The 23,597-nt window shown below is 46.1% G+C and overlaps 1 protein-coding gene across 3 annotated transcripts; it reads left to right on the top strand.

Moving 5' to 3' along the window:
- On the top strand, window positions 1-23,580 carry LIMA1 (LIM domain and actin binding 1). 3 transcript variants are annotated; one of them, XM_036399987.1, is made up of 11 exons: window positions 1-73; window positions 3,184-3,319; window positions 5,232-5,277; window positions 7,207-7,605; window positions 12,208-12,316; window positions 13,082-13,242; window positions 15,490-15,594; window positions 17,564-17,621; window positions 17,888-18,000; window positions 20,897-21,030; window positions 21,412-23,580. In XM_036399987.1, the coding sequence occupies exons 2-11, from the start codon at window positions 3,201-3,203 to the stop codon at window positions 22,418-22,420; spliced, it is 2,253 nt and encodes a 750-aa protein (XP_036255880.1). In that variant the 5' UTR covers window positions 1-73; window positions 3,184-3,200; the 3' UTR covers window positions 22,421-23,580. The 3 variants fall into 3 exon arrangements, with proteins under 3 accessions (XP_036255880.1, XP_036255879.1, XP_036255881.1); XM_036399986.1 differs by having other exon boundaries at window positions 12,205-12,316; XM_036399988.1 differs by lacking the exon at window positions 15,490-15,594 and having other exon boundaries at window positions 12,205-12,316.
- Window positions 23,581-23,597: the final 17 nt, after the last annotated feature.

The following is a 23,597-nucleotide window of genomic DNA, read 5'->3' as shown; positions in this document are numbered from 1 at the left end:
GGACAGGTGCGTTGGGACCCGTTGTTTCGGCTGCGACAGGTGCGCTGGGATCTCCCGAGTTCCGCCGGGACAGGTACGTGGGGCGGGGCGGGAGGACGGCGCACAGGTGCGCTAGGATCTGCCGGCCGGGCCGGGCCAGGTGTGCCGGGACCCGCCGGCTGGGGCGGGACAGGTGCGGGGGGACCTCTCCCCCCGGTGCGGCCGGGATAAGAACGCGGGGCGGGGGTTGGGAGCCATGGGACCTCCCCCCCCACCCCCGACAGCGGAGCCGCCCGGAGCTGGAGCCGCCGCGGGGCTCGGCGGGGCCGTGGTGAGTCCGGGCCCCGCTCCGGTGATCGCTCCCGTGATCCCTCCCCGTGCCCGGCCCGGCTGGCCGGGGGCTCGGGGGGCCGCGCTCTCCGCTGCCCGCAGCCTCTCGGCGGGTTCGTGCCCGGGGCTGGAGCGTGGTGCCCGTGGGTGGCCCGTGCCTGTGGCCACTTGTAATGAATAGGCTACTTCAGCATTGGGCAAGCATTATCAATTTTCCTTTCAGAATCTTTCCACATAGAGGGATTTATATTCTGCTGTTAAACTTGTGGATGAAGTTATTAGAGGTAGATTTGATGTGCTGTGCTGGATTGTGGCTCAATCACAGTCCTTCCCTTCCCTAACATCTGGCACACCTCTGGCATCCCTGTCTCCATCTCCTCTGGTCTCTGTGCCACCTTCCACAGAACCTGCTTCCATTGCAGCAGGCAGGACATTCATAGTCTTGTTTAAATCTTAATATGTATTTTCTGAAATTTCTCTGAGTAAACTACTCAGAGCACTAAAGAAAGCCCAGAGATACTTGAATACACCGAAACTGTAAACGAATGAGAAAGTGCTAAGAATGTGGAATGGCATAAAAATGTGGGAGTACAAGTTTCAAGGCATGTCAGAGTTCTGTTTCATGTCATTTCTAGTGACTGAGATTCCAGATAGGCTGCTTCTCTTTCCAGCTGAATGTCCCAGCAGCAGGTACTGACTTTATAAGAGATTTTTGCCTAAACAGGCCAGATTAACTCAATGTACCTGTGGCTTTGATGGAGAATGGCAGGGAAACAGAAGAACTCAATAGGGAGAAGATGCAGCCCTGAACAGGGCTGGTTGGAGATGCAGCGGGATGCTCAGGCATCCAGACCGGGGTTATTTTCCAAACAATTACATTCAGTTTTGTTTCTCAGTGTTTTACTGAGCTGTTCCTTCCGTGTGTCAATGAGCACCTGTTCCGTGTGCCAGGGGAGCTCTGATGAATGCCCCGCTCCTGTTTCCTGGGCACAGCTGACTCTGCTCTGTGAAAGGCCATTTAAACTGCAGCGGGGCCTCAGGTGAGCTCCCTTTGGCTCGAGATTAGTCATAAAACAAAGTTCAAACTGTGGCACGACACGGCTCATTCAGCGTTGGTCTTTAACACGGACAGAATTCTTTCTGTGGGATTTTCCAGCAGTAAATTCTATCTGTAATCTCTCTGTGTGTATTCTGAGGCTCCTGGGGATTGAGAGTGGAAGCTACATTCTGCATCACAGAAATACTGGGTTTATTCGTGTATGGAATATGACTTTTAAAAAGAGAGAAGTTGGAAATGAGATCCTTTGTCTTTGTGGATGGTGATTTGTGCTGTTGTCAAATGCAGAGCACTCTCAGTGCAGCCTGCATGGAGGTTTACAGGGGACTTGGTGATGCAGGAATTTCACAAAGTGACCCCACTTTGGGTTTCTCTTGCTGGTTGGAAGGGGCTGTGTGCCTTTCCGAGGCTGAGGCTGCAGGTGGCTGCACCTGTAAAGGCAACATTGATAAGTGGTTTCAGTTGTTTCAACATCCCCACAAAACCAGCGTCATTTGTTCGCAGCAGTAGTTCAACCTGCACGTTTGAAAATGCCACCAAAATCATTCTTCTGATAAAACTTGTCCTGTCATGGTGTGCTGTTCTCTCCGGGACATCAGAGAAATTATGGAATGTGAGAGAAAGGACCATTCTTCCTGACTGCATCTCCCAGTGCAGAGATGTGTTCACCTGCTCCAGGCAGGGAACAGCACTGGAGAGGCTTTTCTGTTCCCAGGGCTCCCATTCCAGCACTGGGAGCTGCCAGACTCTGCCCGTGCCCCTGAATTCTCCTGCACTGAGGTGTTGCGGAATCCCACATCCCTGTCATTTCTGAGCAGGTGCGTTCTGTACCTGTGAGGATTTCAGAAACGTTGTCTTTCCTCCCTTGGATTGGCTGCACCTTGTCTGAAGGTGTTTGTGTGTGACCATTTGTCCAGCAGACCTGGACTCACACTGGATCCAGAGTTCCGTGACTGTGCAAATCCGTTAAAGGAATTAATGGAAAATGCAAGGAAGAGCTCAGCCTGCCTGGAGTTGGTATTGCAGGGTCAGTTCACGCCCTTGCCACAGGCATTGTGTGACATGGGAGCAGGGATAAAATATAAGAGGAAAAAAGGAAAGGCGTTCCCTACAGGCTTTATTTTTGTCTTATCAGAGAACTCTTTAAATTAATCTCCCCTCCTTTCCTCCTCCACGAAAGAAAACTATGTAAAAAATAAATCTGATACAGTCTTGCTGGCTTCTGTGGTGAAAAGCTTGACAAAATCTCTTCCCGTTTCCAGGAGGATGGGATAGTTGGAGCTGTTTTTTAGGTAATTAATACTATTTAACTGATATTATGGTAACTACTGCGACAGGAGGGGCACAGCTGCCTCCATGAACACGAGACTTGTTTGAGCTCACAGAGGAAACGCTGCTGTGCTGAGAGTGAACACAAGAGTGAATGAAAAATGTTTGTATAGTAATTACATCCTCTTAGTTTCGTAACTCAAACCCTCTTACATAAATGCCAGCACATTTGGTTTGAAACCGGAACAAGCGAGGGCACTTTGGGGCTTCCTGGAGCTCCTCTGTGTGTGTGACACAGGACTGTCACTCCGGCATCCTCTGTGTCCACAGCTCCCCATTGTGCCCACGGCTTTATCAGGGCACCATCTCAATGGCATCTGCAGAGGAAATTATAACTGTTATCTGCTGCCTTTTTAAAGTCAGGTAATGGATGAGATCCTGAGGGGTTTAGGATTGGTGGCACTGAGATGCTGGGAGCAAATCACTTGGTGGAACTTGTTTTCTGCTCACAGCTCCTATTGCTGACACTGTTCCTTCCTCCTGAGCAGGGATTTGGGCAGATAAGATGGAGCCTTCCCCGTTCAACAGAAGGCAATGGACCTCCCAGTCTTTGAAAATCACTGCCAAAGAGCTTTCCCTGGTCAACAAGAACAAGTCCTCGGCCCTCGCGGAGAGGTTCTCCAAGTAAGTGCTGTGGGGCTGGAGAGCACCAGCTGTGTGTGGGTGACAGCTGCCACCCTGAGCAGGGACTGCTGCTCTCGCAGTTGCTGTGCCCTGCACAGACACCCCAACATTCCCACCCTGTGCCTGAGAGTGTTGTCCAAATGCTCCCGGAGCTCTGGCAGCCTTGGGACTGTGACCATTCCCTGAGGGGCTTTTCCAGTGCCTGAGCACTCTCTGGGGGAAGAACCTTTTCCTGATATCCACCTTAAACCTCTCCTGACTTAGACAGAAAAGGAATATTAAGCTTCCCTTTTCTCTGAGAGATGGATAAAAGGTTAAACTCAAACCATAAATATTGTATACCCTGAGAAAGCTGAGTGCTAATAACCAATGCATTCCCTGCAAAAGCCTTTATTTCCTTAAGGGATTATATAGGCTTCAGCTGGGGTTTTCAATGGAATTTGGGGAACTGAGAGTCTGAGGTTCTTGCTTTAATAGTGTAACAAAGTTTTGGAATATTTGGATCTTAAGTGGGGCGAACTTTATGGAATCTGCAGGAGAGGGATAGTTACACACCCACAGCTCCAGAGTTCCTCTGTGGAGCTCAGGCTCAGGGAGAAGCTGTTTGCTGTCACCACCTTGTTAAGGTAATTTATTCACTCGCTGAAGCTTGATTACAGAACCTGGTCATCTTGCTAAATGTTGATAATCCCTTGAAAAAGGCTTACTGGAAGTAATCCAAACTGCTATTCCTTAATCAAGTAGTGTCCCTCTACATAGGCAGGGTCAGTGCCTTGGAAAAACACAGTCCAGCTCTCTGGCTTTGCCACCCTGATGCCCACAGGGAGGAGCGTGACATTTAAGTGCTGTTAATTAAATATTTGTATGTGAAAATGTTTTTCTCCATCCCACATAATCAGTTTTGTCAGGTCAGAGGCACAAAAGGCAACAGCAGAGATTAGAAAAGTGCTCCATGCTGGGCTGGCTCTCAGAGAGAGGGCTGGGACTCCTCAGTCATCATCTGTTTTCCAGGTGCTACTTGACTTTCATCTGTGCTCCTCTTTGTTTCTTCTTCCAGTATTGACCCCTCTTCCTCCAGCATCACTTTCTCAGCACCTCGTGTTCAAATTTGGACCCTTTATAGTGCAGAGATGTGGGTTAGTGTGTTTGCACTGGTTAAAGAGGAGCAACAGCCTGCAACACACTCACTGCTGTGTCAAAAGCAGAATTCCACAAATCAGGAAAACAGAAACGCCCTTTGCCCAAGCAGACGCTGGGTTCCTTCTCTCTGAAAGGCAGAGCTCTCCTTTAATATGGCAAAATTTGTCACTAATTTTCGTATTTCAAAGGCCAAGTGCAGTCACCTTGTGCAGTGTAGTAAGCAGTGAGGACTGTGGAGGGAGCGCAGATTGCTGGGAGTTCCCTGCAGCTCCTTAAAGGACTTTGATTCATGATCCAGGGTGGCTTATCTCCAGAGGGCTGTGATGGCTCAGCTGCCCAGGAGGCAAATGCTGAATGGGGGCAGCTCCCAGCCCACAGAGTAAAATCCTCTGGCACTTAGGGAGATTTTCGGCATGTGCCAAGCTGGAATTTGTTCTGGTTCAGCAGCTGCTATATAAAGAGCTGAATTATTCCTGCAAGGGGGCACAGCAGACAGCTGGGTGGCGGAAACAATACAGCTATTCCAAGGTAAACTGTCTCTATTTGGGAATCAGAGTGCTTAGGGAATGAAAAGTATTAATGGGTGTTATTATTGTAAACTGGATGACTGAAAATGTGTCTGTCACTTGGCTTTGTGTTATTTGCTGCTGTTTGTCCAGCCTCTCCTTTTAGTTCATCCAGGGAGTGGGGGAAGAAAAATCTCAGCTGTCTTCAGGAGCATTCAGTATTCTGGTTAAAACTGGGGTTTTGTTTGTTTTTCACTCTCTCAAAGGTATCAGAAAGCTGCTGAAGAAGCCACTGCTGAGAAGAAGAGAAGTGTAAGTGTTTTGTATAAGTGTTTGTTTCCTTGGAAAAGCACAGCCTGAAATCAGGATGGATCACCTGCATTAATATTGCTGTGACAGCTGAGTTTTGGAATATCAAAATTGCTGCTGTGTATCCTACAGAAAACCTGGCTTAGACACAGGCTTTGCTTTTGCTTCATGCTTTTTCTCAGTGTGGAGGAAAGGAAAGGAAATGAAGTTTCTTGCCCAAAGCTGTGTTGAATCACCAGTTCTCTCCTAAGCAAAAGGCAAAATGAGTTAACCACAAGCCAGGAGTACCCACCTCCTGTTCTTAGCTGGAGGCACTTGTGTGGTGCCTCTTCCTTTCTTAACTAAATTTAGAAGTGCTTAAAAGGAGCCTCCAAGCCTCCCTGAAATCCAGCATGTGTCTTTGAGAGCTGTAGGATCTTCTCTGAAGGGACTCCCAGGGCTGCAAATGCCCCTGGATGAGGCAGCACCAACCTTTTTGGCTCTGTTACAGCCCCACATTCCTTCCTGTAACCTCCACTGCATTCAGGTGTTCAGAGGTCAGGGAGCCTTGGCTGACAAAGGTTGCAGGGCTTTGTCCTGGTCCCCAGGGTAATTTGTGTTTTAAAGCACTGCCAGTATTTTCAGGATCCATGGGAATGTTGCTGCCTTGATTTCTCTAATGCTTGGGGAGCTGCTGTTTGGGATGTAGGTGGGATAAAATAAGCATTCTAAAAATTACTTTTCAGTCTTAAATTTTCTTCAATGCTTGTGCTTGTGTCTGTCAATCTTCCTGTGATCAGGGAACGGGCAAATCTCAAGCAGGAGGGACTTGTGTTAGGAAGTGTGCTGAGATTCTGGAGGTGTTCCCACAGAAACCCATCACACAATTCTCAATATTTCTGTTCCATTACAACACTTCCCTTACAATTTTAATGCTTTCTTTTCAATGCAGTCAGCAAACACACTGATTTTTTTTTTTTGAAGTGTAAGTGGATTCAAGTCAATTTGCAAAGCAGCGTTCAAAATGTGACCAGAAGAGTAATAGGGTGAGAGACTTAAATCCCAATATAGCCACTAATGCTGGTTAATTCCTGTAAGCCTGGCAGCCCTGCTCCACTTGCAATGAGTTTGGAGTGGTCTCCATAAGGGAGAGACAGGAAACATGCAATGGTGGCAGGTATTGGGTTGGAATGGCTCCAGCACGGGCTGGGCTGTTGCTCTGGGGAGAGGGAACTGCTGGCAGCAGCTGGACGGGAGGTGATGCTGCTCCGGGTGTTCCCCTGGGGCTGAGGCAGTGCCAGTGACTCTGGGGGGGTGGGTGTGTGTCCCCAGTGGTGCTTTCAATGGGTTGAGTGAAATAGAACAGAAATCCCAGCAAGTTACTGGTGATTTTTAAACTGGAGCAGAGGGATGCTTGTTGTGGGCGCTTGGCTTGAGCTTTGGCTGCGTGGTGTAAAATCCTGGGCGGGTCTCTAGGAACTGAAGTGTTGCAGAAACAGGTAACTCCAAGGATTTAGTGGTTTCTGAGAGCTAATTTGTAGTTTTTGGAAGGCCTGGTAGTGTTGTCTTCTGAAGACACTGCAGCATTTGGCACACCAGCCACCTCCTATGGCTCTTGTGCTCCCGTTGCCTTGTTCTGGGACTGGAGACCCTCCTCGTGTGGATTTGAGTCCCGTTTCCTTCATATGTGGATTCAGGTCTTTTGTGTGGCATTTAACTCCTGGGGTTTGACTCCCTTTTGCCTTATAAGGCCATTCCTGTTTGCTCACTTCCTGCCTTACTCCTGACTTTTCTCTTCTCCCCCCTCCTTCCTTCCCTATCCTGGATGCTTTCTCCATGTGGCACAGCTGTAACTGTTCACAGCTGGCCGGGAGCGGGGATCGGTGCTGAGCTTCCTCCCGCATGGAAAGGAAGTGCTTCGGAGAGCTGCAGTTAACTCCTTGTTCTTTGCAGAACACAGAAAACCTGCCCGCTCACTTGACGAGGGGGAATCTGAGCGTGCTGAAGAAGAAGTGGGAGAATCCGGTGCTGGGAGCGGAGTCAGGGAGGGAAGCGGTCCGGGGCAGCGGCGCCGAGGTGCGGCACAAGGTCGGGACCGGGCGCGCCCCTTCGCCATCGCCGGGGCCCGGAGCTGCCCCCGGGCGGCCGCAGTGCCCCGCTGGTGACAGCGCCGAGCCCCGCGGCCGCTGCCGGGAGGGCGGCACCGCGGAAAACTGCGCGAGAGAGCCCCGCGAAATGGAAAAGCCCGAGGGCAGCGAGAGGTCGGAGTCTCCGGGGAGGATCGAGAAGTACAACGTGCCCCTGAGCAAGCTGAAGATGATGTTCGAGAAGGGTGAAGCCCCTCAGCCCAAGGTAAGGATCTGTCCCTCCCGATCTCGGAGAAACTGAAGCTGCTGCCTCCGCGGCATCGGGAAAATCCCGGGAGGGAGTGGCTCCAGCTATTGACTCTGCAAATATTGTGTTCATTGTTTTAGTGAAAACAGAACATCGTGCTGTTAGTAACTTACTCGAGCCACGCAAGTATGTGCGCGGTGCTCGGAGTTGTGGCAGCTCGTGATTGCTCGTTGGAGTAAAGTGAATTTGCTTTGATAGGGTTTAGTGGTAGAGGGGAAAATAAGTATGGAATTTCTTAGGTTTTGTAAAGCAAGTAGGCATTATTCGTGTCTTGTGTGAAGATTACAATGAGGTGTGCAAGTATGAATTGTATAAAATGCATATGTAGGTACTTATGTATTTTTTAATATATGAAAAGTAAGAGAGTTTGAAGTGAGCTCAGCAATCGGGACTGTTGCAGTCGAGATAAGAAGTGAGAGTTTTTGATATCTGTATCAGTATGAATCACACAAACTCACACACACATAGAGTGTGAGTTCCCTCCCATCCTTCCCTCGCTCTTCCCTCATCTTTGTGTCTTACAAAATGTTTCTTATCGAAAAAACAAATCTCACTGAGGGAAAACGAAGCCGAGATGGCCAGAGCAGCTCCTGCCCTCACTAGTTTTGACTTGCAAATGCTCAGGGCTCGCATTTTTCTTCCAACTGCTCATGAAATCTGATCCCGCATGTGGACTGCAGCCGGCGTGTCCCGGGGGGAATTGCTTAACTCCAAAATGAGTTGCATATGCTGGGGACTTGCAACACGGTCCCGAGGCCTCGATGCTGGTGGATTTTCCAGTTTTCTCATAGTTTCCTCTCCTCCTGGCTTTGTTTTACTGAGACTGGTTTTTCTTGAGGTATTGACTAAAGCAAACACATTTTGGATAAAAGTTGTTTCAATATGTAACAATTTAGGGCTCAGAGGAGCAACTCGGTGTTAAAGGGAATTTTGGGTCTGTGTGAAGTCATTTCACAACTTGAATTTTTGTAGTCTTTGTCATGGTATGAGAGCTGCCCATGACAGACCTTCCCTGAACTCTTGCTGCAGGATTAATCACTCAGAATTCCCCAGGAATTCTGCAGATGGGCTTCGAGTAACTTTATCTCAGCCTGGGGAATAAATTGTTTTGGAGCTGAGCGAATCTGAAACTGATAGTTTGTCAAGTTTAGCAATTCAAACACTGTTGAAAACTAACTAGAGCCAGTAAACGCCATCCAGAAGGCACAAAACTGCTCAGGTTCGGTTCAAAATCCCTATTCCAAGTTAATCTGTTACGGTAGAAGGGAAAAGGAGGGTTCTGAAGTTCAGATGTGGGGGAGAGGGGCCTGTTTGGAATTCCATTCCTCAGTTCTGGGAATTGATCTGTGCGGGGAGGATTGGGTCAGTGCAGGGAAGGGAGTAGGTGCTGTGGGACCCAGGTGTGGCTCGGTGAGGTGGGAGCCACGACAGCACTGCAGCTCTGCAGTTGCCTCTCCCATTTATTTCCTGTGCTTTTTCCTGAGCGAGGCTTCATGGAACCGTTTTGGTGGAAAATTCCTTTCTGTCACTGAGTCCAACTGTAAATTCAGCTGAGAGATGGCAGTTTTCCTTGGACTTTACTGAAGACTTGATGTGTTGGTGCTGCCAGAGCTTTGCTGGCAAAACCTGTGTGTGAACTAAGCAGCACCACGGCTGGAGGCTCGTGGCAGTGCTGATAAATCATCTCCCATGCTTGCTGGGCAGGGCCTGGATTTCCTGATTCCATCTCCCCCTTTAAACAATCCTACTGTCATTTTCAGGATTATAATTAAAATCTCATCATTTATTCATTCATTCATTCAGATCTTGCTCTGCCTTTGCAATAGATAGGAGGCAGATCTTTTATTGCATTTTCATGGAAACAAACTGCTCTAATCCCATTAGGGGTAGGCCAGGCAGCCTGGATTGGTTCAGCACTAAGCAAAGACTGGAACTGATAAAAGACCTGATGTTCAAAGGATTCTTCCTGTAAGTGATAGTGAAAGCACACCCGGGGGAAGGAGGATCAGATCTGCAACATTTCTGGAAAAGTTGTCTCCAGGCTGGTTTGTGTTTTTCCTTTAAGGCAAAACTTGGCTGTGGGGTGTAGGTGACCTCATGGCAGGGTCATGTTTGGCACAGGTGGTTTGTAATGAAATAGGTGTGACTTTGGTTTGGGTTTGTAGTGAAATAGGTGTAACTTTGATTTGGGTTTGTAATGAAATAGGTGTGATTTTGATTTGGGTTTGTAGTGAAATAGGTGTGACTTTGGTTTGGGTTTGTAGTGAAATAGGTGTGACTTTGGTTTGGGTTTGTAGTGAAATAGGTGTAACTTTGGTTTGGGTTTGTAATGAAATAGGTGTGACTTTGGTTTGGGTTTGTAATGAAATAGGTGTGACTTTGGTTTGGGTTTGTAGTGAAATAGGTGTGACTTTGGTTTGGGTTTGTAATGAAATAGGTGTGACTTTGGTTTGGGTTTGTAGTGAAATAGGTGTGACTTTGGTTTGGGTTTGTAGTGAAATAGGTGTGACTTTGGTTTGGGTTTGTAGTGAAATAGGTGTGACTTTGGTTTGGGTTTGTAGTGAAATAGGTGTGACTTTGGTTTGGGTTTGTAATGAAATAGGTGTGACTTTGGTTTGGGTTTTTGCCCAACTCTGTGCCCCAGGTGAAGCTTTACCTGTGCTCACAGCAGAGCTTCTGCACTTGCCCAAGTCTGAGAACTTGGGGCTTTCCACACACCAGGAATATTTTGTCCCCTTTCCAAAGCAGCAGAAGCTGTGCCCTGGGAATGATGGCCCAGCCACAGAGTGACAAATCCCTAAGGGGGCTTCCTCCATGTGAGAGGAGTTACCTTCCATGAGCCATGATCCTGCTGATTCCCTGCAGTTGGTCAGTCCATTGTAATATGGAAAGTCTCTTATCTTCTCTGTTAAACATTTCCTTTTACTCTTTTTTTTTTTCAAGATAAAACTGTTGATATAAAACCTACAGATATTTGTAGGATATATATAGATTTATTGAATATTTGTATGTTTACTGAACTACGCCTGACCCCTAAAGCTTTTGCATTCTGGTTGTTGGGATTTTTACTCTGTGTTCTGCAGCTCACCCACAGAAAAGCTCTTCAGGTGAAGTTGTAACACCTGCAGATGTGAGGTGGCAAAGGGCAGGAGCACTTTATCTGCTGCTGCTGATTTGAACTTTTCCTGATGGACCCTTTGGAGCCCACATTTCTGAGCTGCAAGAAGCCCAGGCTGGTGGGCTAGGGGTGATGTTAAAGGGGACATTGACTGAATAATCATCTAAGAATAGTTTTCATGGAATGAGGGACCTGCAAGTCTTTACAAGTGTGCAGGCACTCCCAGAGCTGAGCCTATTGGTCAGCACAAGACTTGTCAGAGCTAAAGCTCTTTTCCAGTAAGAAAAGTTACCAAAGTCTTAAACCACAGAAATAGAAACTATTTCCTGTGCTAATGGAAAATGAGGTTTTCCAGCTGCATTTCCTTTCCTGGTGAAGTTGCTGTTTGTATGGAAAGCAGCCTGATTTTTCATAGTGATTATCTTACACTGCAGTTCTGCAAAAATAAAACTTTGGAATTTCCTTCAGTTTGGTGACCAGCAAATAAGAAAGTCTTTGGAACTGAGGGGGAATGTGTGGTTGGAGCATCTTGCCAAACCTGCCTTTTTCTCTACATTAGCCTCAATCTGAATTTCCAACTGTGATTTAACTCTTCCTAGAGAGACAACAAAGGTCCAGCACCTTCTAGGATTTTATAGGCTGACTTTCAGCTGTGAATACGTCCTGCCTTGATGGAGTCCAGTTTAACTGTGCTCAACAACTTTTATCAAAGCTGTAGAAATTTCTTTTTGTGCTTTCTTTTGTTGAGATTTAGACTTGGGGAGTTTGTCTCAACAAATAAGAATAAAATCTGATTGAGGCAGCCAGAGCATCTGTGTGGTGCTACCAGGACACCCTGTCCAGCCCTGCAGCAGAGAGTGATTATCCTGGAGATCTGAGAATATTTATCTCTAACACTGCTGCTTAAGCTTCGGCCTTATCAGATGTAATTAGGGAATTATTTGGTACCGAATGCATGAACTGTCCAAATCAAAACAAATAACTCTAGGTAACTTTCATTGCAATCCTATTAATTCCTTTTTCTGTGGCTGAAAATGAATGCAGATTTTGGATAAGTTGTTCCTTGCATCCTTTTTCTGATTTTAAATCTTCACACAATGACCATGACTGTTGGCTTCAACAGAAATTGCATGAAATGCAAAAATCTAGACTGAAGTTTTGTATCTGTAGTGTGACTGACCTAAAAATCTGATCTTTGTGGTCCTTTTAAACCAAGAGAACTTCCAAAGGGCACTGACCGACCTCTTCAAGAAAGCGTTTCCCAGGTGACAGTGGGTCAGGTACTCTGTGATCAAACTTCATATTGGTTAAATAAGATGTTACCCGCTAGCCTTGTTTATTCCAGCAAAGCAGCTTTGCTAGTGACACCTGTGCCTCTGAAGGGATTACCCCGAGCAATCCCCGCGTGCCCAGGCGCTGACGGGAGGGTCTGTCCCCAGCAGGGCCCCCGGGAGCCGCGCCGGGCGGGCGCGGGCAGGCGGCTTTCGGAGAACAGCCCGTCCCCGGAGGACGGCGACGCTGCCCAGGGAGAGAGGAGCCACAGCACAGCAGGTCAGGAAACCTCAGCGCTGGCCTTTGGGCGGGTTGGGTTGGGCTCTGTTGAACAGATAATTCTACTTTACACAAGAGAAATTTCCCTGGAGGCGTCCAAGGAACAGCTGGATGTGGTGCTCAGTGCTCTGGTCGGGGGGACAAGGTGTGGGGATCAGGCACAGGTTGGACTCGCTGCTCTTGGAGGGCTTTTCCAGTCCCAAGGGTTCTGTGGAGTAACTTCTGCCCTTTCCAAAATGGAAGGAAGTCCATCAGCATCCTGTTAAATTACTGAAACCTTGCTGGGAGTTTTAAACCATTCCACTCTTGAGCATGGGAAACCAAGGCACAGGGCATAACCAACAAATTAAGGAATACAGCCCATTCTTTCCTGTGTCTCAATCCTAGAGCTAGTTTTAATAGTCAAGGTAATTTAGGAAGCAGTGAACAGACAGTCAATGTTCCTTCTGCCTCCTTCCTTCAATCCTCATCCCTCCTATCCTGACCAGACACAGGGAGCTACTGTGAGCTTTGATTTAAACAAAACTATGCATTTTTATCTGTTTGGAGACCTTTTTCTAGCAAACCATTTGCAATCTTTTGGGGTTTCCAGCAATGGCTGGCACAGCTGCAGCTGTTCCCTTTGGTCTCACTCTTAGTGATACACACAGTGTCCTCACTGGCATGATCCTGGAGAGAAGGGCAATGTGTTTATTCTCCCCAAAAAGGATCTTAGTGAATGTTCTGGGAGTTATCTGTTATTCATGTTTGGGTTTTTTTTACCAGGGTATCTTGTAGAGACCAGTCCAGGACTCAGCCCAGACAAGGCAGAGACCAGGAAGAACCTGGACATGCCCCGTTTATCAGAGACATCCATAAAGGACAGGCTGGCCAAGTACCAGGCAGCTGTGTCCAAGCAGGGCAGTTCCTCAGGCATCATTCCCATGGTAAGTCTTGGTTTGTGTGGAAGTGAATTTTTGTCCCAGCCTGAGACTGGAAAGCAGCTCTTGAGGAAACCAGGCTGCTTGAGGGTAATGCCATTCTCTTTGAAAATAACTCTGTGCCCATAGGAGTAATTTCTGATGAAGAGTTGCCTCTTCTCTGCAGGAAGAAATAAGTCTATTTGCATCTTCCTGGAATAATGTTGAAAGTTTTCCAAGGAATTAATTGCTGGCACCCTGACTGAGGTCCTTCTGAAGCAAGGTTGACATTCTTTTACTTTGAGTGTCTGTAGCTCTCTACATGTTTGTTGTTTTTGTTTAAAAAAGAAAACTCAATTCTATGTTGTGCAGCAGCTCTAAGCTGTGGGAAACTGAGGCACAGTGAGGTGAGGTCACTTTGTGCCACACAGTGCTCAGAACTTGGATCTCTTGGCCTGCAGCTTTGGGATCTCCAGTCAGTCTTCCTCACTTTTTACCTCCCTTCAGGATTTCTCACCACTCTCTGAATCCAATTAGACTCTTGCAGTGAATGAGCCTCTGCCTGTTTTGCAAATATTTGACCAGGAGCTGAACAATTAATGAGGTGTTACAGCTGAGGAAGTTCAGGAATCTCAGTTTTTGTTAAAAACTGCTTAGGTACATTTGCTGGAAGTTTCTGATATTTTTGCTGAATGATGGGAACTTATATTGCTCAAGTACTACCTTTATTAACCAGAGCAATAGATTTGAAGAGAAAAGGCCTTTTTAAGTTGGAAAACTTGCCCTGGAAATGAGAGCCTGAAGTGCTGGTTCTCCCTCAGAGGAGAGCCTGCTTTCCAGGAGTCTCTGTGGAGAACCAAGGGCTTCTTCTGAGCTCAAGTGATTCCTGAATTTCATCTGCACATGGGTCAGATTCCCCAGCTGTGGGAGAAGGGTCAGTAAAACCTTCCCTGCATGAGTGGAAAGTCCTTGCAGCCACTGCAACAAATCTGATTAACCTAATTGCCCATTTCTGCCTCCTGTGCCTTGCCTGGGCTCATTTCCTGATGCCTTTTCCAGTTTGGGGCTTAGAGTGGTGGCTGAGTAACTGAATTCTGTCCTGATGGCAAGAGATTTGCCATTTCTGCAGAGGCTCCTGTTTGCAGCCCCAGTGCTCTTGGTTTAGTGTCAGTCCAGCCTGATGCTCTCAGGATGCCCCATTTGGGGACAGTCTCTTCCCAGTTTGACCTGGCACGTGGATGAGGGCAGTGAGAGGGAGCAGCCAGGGATTCCTGAGGCCAGTGTTTGCAGTGCCACTGTGCCCCTAACCTTGGGATCTTCTCCTTCCCTGCTGCCAAAGCAACCAGGGCTTTTTTGCTATGGAAGTGTGTTTGTGTTGCCCTTCTCATACCTGGGCCAGCCAGAAAGCCAGAATCTCCTGGGAACAGCTATTTTAGGGCTATAACAAGGCCTGGAGTAAACCTGATGGACACTTGGTTTGAGTAGGGATGAGGAACAATCGGTTCTGTGTGTTGGAAGGGGAGGGAAAGGTGCTGGACAGCAGATACAGAGATCTAAGCATTAAAATCCCAACATTTGCTATGAACCTCTCAGATGTGGTTGGCTTTGTGGAGATTTGTTTCCCAGTGCAGGAAGATGCTAGTGCTGGCATGTGCCTCTTCCTCTTTCATGTCACAGAGAAGATGCCTTGTGAAAAGCACGAGGCTTCCACTGATCTTGTGTCCTGGGGCAATGAAAGAAACACGAGGTTTCACTGGATTTCATTGGTTTTAAAGTCTGAAAGCTCCTTCTGTGAAAGTCTTCAGTCAGTCGATCAAGAACAAAGATCTCAGGAAAACAGAGTCGGGGTTTTGACTAGAATTGAAGCAAATGTGGGATTTGCTTTTATGTCATATTGTATTTAGCAATTTCACTGTACTTTAGGCAGTGCTTGTATGGAAATACTTGTCATTCCAAGTGAAAAGTTTACCTTTCTTGAAAAGGAAGATGTGCATTGAGCAGGGAATACTTAAATGATTTTAAACAGGGATTTGGAAGAAAAGGGTTGCTCAGGAAAACACTGGCATTACCTCCTTAGAGCACAGTAAGATCCTACAGCCTAATCCTGTTCCCTCACTAGAATATGTCACTTAACAAGTGTCTGTACGTTCTAATGGCCCCTCCTTCACTCCACATACTAGAAAAACAGTTCTTTAAGCATCTCAAGAAAAACAGAAAGCAAGTATTTTCTTAGGGGAAAAGAACCTGTCACCTTTCCAGTGCTTTGTCCTATAGAGTGAGATTCAAGCCAGTGAGAGTGAACTCAAGAATTACAAATCTGGGCAGAAGGAGAATATGGCACCAGTTGAGGACTCCAGTTCCTGTCAGGATGGGGAGAAGGTAAGATGTCTGTGCTGGTGGAGATCAAGGGCTTCATTTTGAGTGGAACTGGCTGTGGAAGCACAGCTGATACACTGGTTCCATGTTCCACATGCCATCTGGGAATTGGGCAGCTGATGCAGATTAGTTACATGCTGCAAAATTCCTGTTGAAGTTGTTCTTTTTAGACTGTCTGTGAAAGAGAATGTCTAGAGATAAGTTTTCTGGGAGATTTTTCTGTCTTGGTTGGTTTGTTTTATGGTGGATTTTTTTATAAACTAAAAAATCCCCACCAATTTAAAAAAAATTCATGAGCAGCTTTGTATGACCCAAGTCAAAGGAGTTTGTCACTGTTTCTTCTGCATTTAGTAGCTAAATTTTAGGGTAGCTGAGAATGGCAGCTTGGGCTGGTTCCTGGTTTTGAGCTCCTGCTATAAATTGAGACTCTGTAAACTGGACTTGAGCATTTGTTCCCTGAACTGGGGACAGCAGACGGGATAAAAGTAGCTGAATAATAATTGGGGTACTGTGTATTCCATCCAGGCTGAACACGTGGCAGCTTAATGCCAGGAGGGCTTTTAGAGCTTTTCAGCCTTCCTTGGGCAAGGGGCCAAATCTTTGCTTTCAGCTGTTCCTCAGAGACAGCTGAGCAGCTTCGTGTCTGACTGGTCGAGGCTGCTTCCTGCTCCAAGGTGAGTTAATTAAAAGAGCACCTGTTAAATCAGAATATCTCCCAGCTGTGAATGGAAGGTTTGAATGAAATTTCTTGTGTTCAGCTGTAATTGCAGAGTTACTTGTTGAGGTGTCCAGGTGCAATGAGAACCTGAATAGGGCATTGTTTGGGAGCCAGGATTGTCCTTTGGAAGGGACGCGGTGAACTTGGAAATGAGCCTAATTAAAGCTGCTTGTCGTTAGCGTCAGAAATGGGAATCCTCTGGCAAAAGGAAACAAAAGACACTTCACTCTGTCATTTTTCACACTGCACCCGTGGCACATTCAGTGCCAGACGTGTGTGACTTCAGCAGCCTCAGAACACGTTCATGCTCTGCCCAGGACACTGGGGTCAGCTCTGCTTTCAGCAGACCAGGGATGTTCATATGTGTAACTTTGCCTCCTCCTTACCTCCTTCATTTACAAATTTCAGTTGCTTGCAATGGACTTTTCAATCATTAAGGTGAATTAGTGATGATTTGCAGTTAATCTTGTTAGAGTACTTTAGTTCCTCAGTGTAGCTACTTAAAACTATTTGATTTAATAGCAATAGTGCCAAGTTTAATAAAGAGTTCTACATCAACAGCTTTATCTGTAGCAGGTTTTGTTCATGGTTGCATTTGATGATCTTAAAGGTCTTTTCCATGCTAAACAATGCTATGAACAAATACTATCTGTGTAGTATTTGAAACTGGTTTAGATCCAACTCCTCTAGTTTGAAAGTTTTTTTAAAGTTACTGATTTGTTTCTGGAGGAGGATGAACAAGGAAAATCTGACATGTTTGTCCCAACCTTGGAACAGGCTTATGGTTCAAAAAAAGCTTTTTTTTTTAAATTCAGGTGTTCTTTTTAATTTTGGGTGGTTTTTTTTGATTTTTTTTTTTTTCCCCAAGAGCACAGTCTCTGCTGAATGTCAGAGATTGGCCAAATGATGGAGGGAGCCATGAGATTTCCAGTAAATGTGCTGCTGGGGTCAAGGGATTTGTAAGTGAGAAAACCTTGGAGGAACCTCAGCAAATCAACCAAGATTTCTGAGGGTTAATAAAGGTGTTCCAGAAACCAGAAATCTGATGTTTGTATGTGTGAAGCCTGTGAGGGTGTCTGCCTTGTAGCAAGGACTCTCTTGACACTCAGCTGGACCCTCTTGTGCCTCAACACCACTCCCTTCCTGAGCTCCTCAGGTCTCTCCCTGTCTCAAACTGCCTGGTGCCTTCCTGGGGCCATGACTGTTCAGATCTCAGAAGGTCAGAGGTTCTCATTGTCTCATTTTCTCTTACAGGTTTCTGGAGGTGAGAACAGCTTGTCTTTGCACTCTGGTCTGCTGGAGGATGGCCATGGTGAGCCCTATCAAGTGATTAATTAATAAAAACTGTCTTGTACTAAAAATCTGTCCTGGGCCTAGCACAGACTTTATAATAATTTCTTTCATGTTTAGAAGTTCATTTGCAGCTGTAATTTTAAGACATTTATAACTCCTTTTGCCTTGATTGAACACTTTTAAGTGTAGCTCCCTCACCACTTAACTGGAACTGAGATCTGATGGCTCTGGTGAGCATAAGCTGCCCAGAGTTTAAATTCATTCTAACTGCCTTTTCTCCCTCAGCTGGACAGTCAGAGAGCGAGGCAGAAGCTCAGAAACCTGTCAGCTCAAAGCAGCAGAACCTTGGTGCTAAAGCAGCTGGGCAGACAGAGGCCTCTCCTCCAAAAGCCGTGAAGGTAACACAGCTCTTCATCCTCACACCTGGTGAAGCTTAAACCCAACTGATGGCCCTGTTTAATACTGAAAAGCCTAAATGTGCTTAAGCATAAAGGTCTGGCAGTAACTGGATCAATACCTGCTCCTTTCTCATCAGAGTGTGATTGTGAGGACACTTGAATTCATGGTGGAAAAGCACCTCAAAGCAGTCAGGTTTTTTTCCAGAGACTGGGTGGGATTTGTTGTCTCTGTTACAGCCCTGTGCCAGTTCAGTGTGGCAGAGGGGCTTGGGCAGGGGATGGTCTCAGGGCTTGTCTGTGCTCCTGGAGATGGGCCCTGAGGTCCTGGTACTGATCTCCAGAGCCTTTAGCAAGCTGGGACTTGGCTTTGCTCCTCTTCCAGCTGTTCCCAAGGTAACTGCAACTGGTTGTAACTTTATAGTGAGGGCAGTGTGGTGCCTGACTCTATAAAAATCAGGTTTGGCTTTCTGAGTAATGAGTCTTGGATGTTACAGTTTCCTTAGGGAGCGATAAAGCAGATGGAGAACTTTGGTTCAGGGATGTATTTGCTAATCTGATTAGATAACAAATGGCAGCACTGGACATTTTGCTCAGGCTGTGTTTGCCCATCACATGTGTTGTCTGGGGTTGGGATGCTGATTCCCTAGGCTGCCACACACTTCCTGGCTCCCTCCTAAGGAAACAACTGGGCTTTTGTTGTTTTCCCCATCTTTGGGAGGAACAGCCCTGGGCTCAGAGACTGGGGAGATCTGGCTTGCCAGTGTGCAAGGGAGGAATGCCAGTATGGGAAATCTGAGCTGCCACTGAGAGTTGTGTGATCCTAGTCTGTGACACAAAAGCTGCATGTCCTGGTGCTCTCTGCTTTCTCTTGATATTATCAAAACCATTTTAGCCTTTTGCCCAGTTACAGCTTTAGATGCTGCACTCTGTGAGACAGAAGCTTCTGTTTATTCATGCAAGGTTCCTGTTTGTCTCTTCCAGCTTCTGTCTCCTGTTCTTGGTTCCTAACCTCTCCTCCTGCCTTCTGCTTCCCTCCTAATGTGAGCTCAACTCTCAGCTTTCTCTCAAGTCCTTTTTATACTTCTTGGGCCTCATCTTCCTCCTGTAGCTCCTATTTGTAGTATCCTGGAAAGGAATTTCTGTCTCTTCACAGCCCAAAACGCCTCATAGGGCTCATTGTATGCAAGTAAGTCCCTCTCCTTGGATGGGGATGTGATTGCAGAAGCACGTGCCAGCACTGTTGTGTCACCGTGCAAAACTGAGCTTTAGGGAGAAAATGTTTTGATGGGCAAGCAAATTTTTACTGCCTTGCTCCACGTGGCAAGCACGGGGGATTAGATTTTTGTTTGCATCAGTAAATCTCATTTTTTTGAGATTTTGTGTAGTGACTCAAGATGCAGAGTTTTGGCAGCACCTAGAAACTGTGGATTCCTTTTTAAAAGGAATTCTGAATTTTGTTAGTGAAGCTGTTATCATCAGAACCTTAATCTACTGTAACTTCAAGCAATGCCTGGAAACCCTGAAATACATATTAAAATGGAATTAAATTGGCAGCAAACTTTATGGTTGTGACAAAGTGACTTGAGCTGGCTCCATCTTCAGCAATCTGCCCTTACATGCTGGAACTTTCATTCCTAACCATTGTTTCTAGACTGTTATAAATAAATTTCTGTGATGATGTCTTCCTGTGACCTTCCTGCTTTTTCTTTAGCCATCAGATTTTCCGTAAATCTTTTTGTAAGTCTGTAGCAGGTAATTCTTTGCCAAGGAAAAGCCACACTTATAAGTATGTCTGAGCACACTCTGGAGTGGAGGCTGGGCTGCTACATCACTTGTAATCAACATGCAGCCTCAAAATGCCAATGTTGTTATTTAATTTATCCTGTGAAGTTGTTATTTAATTTATCCACCAATCCCTCCCCATTGGCCAGTGTTAATAGATTTCAAGAAGTAAATGGCATCCACTGACCTTTTCTCATGGACAATGTTCTTGCTTCCTTGATGCTGTGTGAAAACAAACCTGTGATCATGGCTGCACAGCAGTGACACTCGACTCCTCAGTGCTCGAGTTTATCCTTGCACTAAACCTTCAGGAAATTCAGTAAGCACATAAGAATTGTAGCTGTTTAACCTCAAAGCTCTGCTCACTTTGAATCTTTGAATCTTGAGCAAGTTTGGGGCGCTGTGAGTCCTGAAACCTGAGTGGGGTTTCTTTGGGATAGAGCTGGAATTGTTTACCAGTGAAGCCAGGAGTGTTTCCTGCTGTTGTACTGGTGCTGAGACTATTTCCTCCTCTTTGAGAGAAAAGATTTAACAAAAATGGAACATTTCAAACCATTGGGCAGCCTGTTTCCCTCCTTTCCTCTCCCACCCTGTACTTTGTGAGGCCAATTCAACTCTTCTGGTGGACAGTGTCCCTGACCATGGCAGGGGATTGGAACTAGATGATCTTCAAGGTCCTTTCCAACCCAAACCATTTCAAGATTCTTTTTTTTTCTGCACTATTTTTATTATTTTGGTAAGTCTCACACTGATTGTAATCAACTGGAATGCTTCATCATTCTCCTATCAATAAAACCAGGTTGCAGGAAAGGATGAGACAGCTTTGGGGAACAGGCTCAGTTTTAGTGCTCTCATTGTTCTTTCCCAACCATTGCTCAGCATGTGCTGCTTCAGCTGTGGGATTCACTGGGGTGAGATCTTGGTTCCCTGTCAAGCCACAGCAATCCCATGGGCCTGTTGTAGCCTCTCACTGCCCAGCAGACCCTGCTGCACCATAATTAGAGAAAGTGAACTCTGCAGTTCTTGAGAGTTCAGGAAGCTGTGCATGAACCCACGCCAAGTCCCCAGCACTTGATGTGTTTTCCAGTTAACAAACTTTCTCTTTTCCCTATAGAAATTCCAGTTGCCAATGAAGGAAACCTGTGTTGGGTGTCAGAAGACTGTGTACCCCATGGAAAGGCTCTTTGCCAACCAGCAGGTGTTTCACATCAGCTGCTTCCGCTGTTCCTATTGCAACAGCAAACTCAGGTATGTGCACTGCTCCCTTGGCTGGAAAATTGGGAAGTCAGTTTTCCTGTCACAGCTGAGGAAGGTGCTGCTCAGGCCTAGCTGAGCTGGAAGTCACCATAATCCAGTGATTTGTGTGGGAGAGGTAACACAGGCCTACTTGTGCCAGTGCCTGGTGCACTTGATGCCATTTTAAAACTCTTAATGTAATTTTATGTGGGGAAAAATAGAATGTCCAGCTTTGTAAAGAATTCCTAGAAAGAGCCATGCAAACCCCGAGGGCTGCAAGCTTGTTTTTTGAACATGTGGAGGACTGAAATTGAATCTCTCTTGTGTAACACAACTGGAACATGCTGGTGTTGGTGGCCCTGAGCTGTAACGTTTGATCTGTTTCCTGAACAGCCTCGGGACTTACGCCTCTCTGCGTGGGAGCATCTACTGCAAGCCTCACTTCAATCAGCTCTTCAAGTCCAAAGGCAATTATGATGAGGGCTTTGGACACAAGCAGCATAAGGAATTGTGGGCAGGTAAAACTGAATGTGAAGAATCCCCGGAGAAAACCGTCCATGGTGTGAATTCACCAGACACTCCACAAAGCCCAGGAGTAGAGGATGCCCCGATTGCAAAAGTAGGAGTTCTGGCAGCAAGTATGGAAGCAAAAGCTTCAGCTGTGCCTGAAAGGGAAGAAAGACCAGCAGAAACAAAAAAGCTCAGAATTGCCTGGCCACCTCCATCTGACCAAAGTATCCAAGGAAGTGCCTTAGATGAGGGCATCAAAGTACTCAAACCCAAGTGGCCTCCAGAAGAAGAGATTTCCAAGCCCGATGTGCAGGAGGATGTGGATCTGGATCTCAAAAAGTTAAGGAGATCTTCCTCGCTGAAGGAGCGAAGTCGCCCCTTTACAGTCGCAGCCTCCTTTAGAACAATATCTGTTAAAGGCCATAAAACAGAGAATTCACCATCTCCTTCCAAGGAAGAGAGAGACACATTGAAAAGGAATGAGGAACTGGAGAGAGAGGTTGTCGTAGAGAAAAAGCAAAAGGAAAAGAAGGCTGAGCATAGGAACATCCAGAACTCCGGGGAGAAAAATGAGGAGGAAGAGCGGGAATTGTTGGGTACCAAAACAGCAGAGCAGAACATTGTAGAGAATGGCCAGATGAATGCAGACACAGATGAGGAAGAACACGCTACAGAGGAGCCAGAAATTCCAAAGGAAGAACTCCTTGAACCAAATTCTCCTAAACATTCCAGCTTAGGCAGTGTTGTGACCGCTAAGGAATCATCTCCAAACCAGAATCGCAAATCCCAAGACGTTGGTTTTTGGGAGGGTGAAGATGTGGAAGATCTATCTGTGGAAGAACAGATCAAAAGGAATCGCTACTATGAAGATGATGATGATGATGACGAATAAATTGGCCTTTTACTGGAAAACTTGCTGCAAGGTGCTGGGCCTTTTGAAATGGATATTTTTAGCTTTACCAAACAGCTCTCCTGGATGAAGTGATGCTGCACTGCACATCAGCATTAAGGGAATCTACATACAAATTATCTCAGCTAGAAAACTCTGGAAGCCTGCAAATTCTTTAGGTGCATGGAACAAGTGTCTGGCTGTGGGACAGCTTCAGCAGGTAGTGTCTGTCCCCAGCACGAGAACAGAGCTGTTCTCTCTTATCCCTTTGAGCTTCAATAGGTATTTCACTAACAGTTTATGGAATTCCACTGTACTTGCCATGCTGGTGTGGGACAGGGCCTCTGGAACACACCACCCCTACCACTCCAAATGCTACTGCAGTGCTTAGGGACCAACTTCAAAGGGACTTTCTGGCCTGCTTTAAAATGGTCACTAAATGCACTTTAATACATGGAAAGGGCACAACTGGGCTTTTTTTTTAATAATAAAAGCATCTCTGTGTGTAGTGTCCAACAAGTAAAGCATCCTAAACGGAGTGCAATGTGAATTTCTGTCTCAAACCTGCCTGTGATCGGTTGAGGAGTCCCTGCACAACTGGAACGGTGCCCGTTGCTGGACCGTGTGTATTTCAGTGCTATCCCAGGCGCTGTGCAGGCTCTGCAAAAGACAAGTGAACACTTTGGAGCAGCCTGCAGGGCATTACTTCTGCATTTCACACACATTTGAAGTGGAGTCTTTTGTTTGTTTTGTTGTCATTTCTGTTTTTACTTGGAGTTCTTCATCATCATTTTAAACTGCAGATAAGATTTTTAAGGCCTTTTGACAACTCTGAAATCCTACTTTTATCAAGCTGCCATAAATCTTTTCCTTATAGCTGTGAAATTGTGCTGCATTGCAAAAATCTCTGGAATCAGTGACACTTTCAGATTGCCAGTGTTGAAGATCAGAACGTTTTTTAACTTGACTTCATTTATTTTACAATAATAAAATCTTGAATGGGGGGAGGAGGAGGTCCTTTTTTATTATTATTAGCTTTTATTTGTACTGTATTCTCAAGAGAATTAGATCTTAATGATTCTTGAGGTGTAAAATATTCTGCTTTCTTAACAGTTCTGCTAATGACAAAACCTTCAATAAAGTTTGGGTCATTTCCGTTTTAACTGAAGTCTGGATTGAT

This window comes from Molothrus ater, chromosome 30, assembly GCF_012460135.2.
Source record: "Molothrus ater isolate BHLD 08-10-18 breed brown headed cowbird chromosome 30, BPBGC_Mater_1.1, whole genome shotgun sequence".
Classification (NCBI taxonomy): Eukaryota; Metazoa; Chordata; class Aves; order Passeriformes; family Icteridae; genus Molothrus; species Molothrus ater.
The sequence above is the reverse complement of the archived record's forward strand: the minus strand, read 5'-3'. Positions and strand labels throughout refer to the sequence as shown.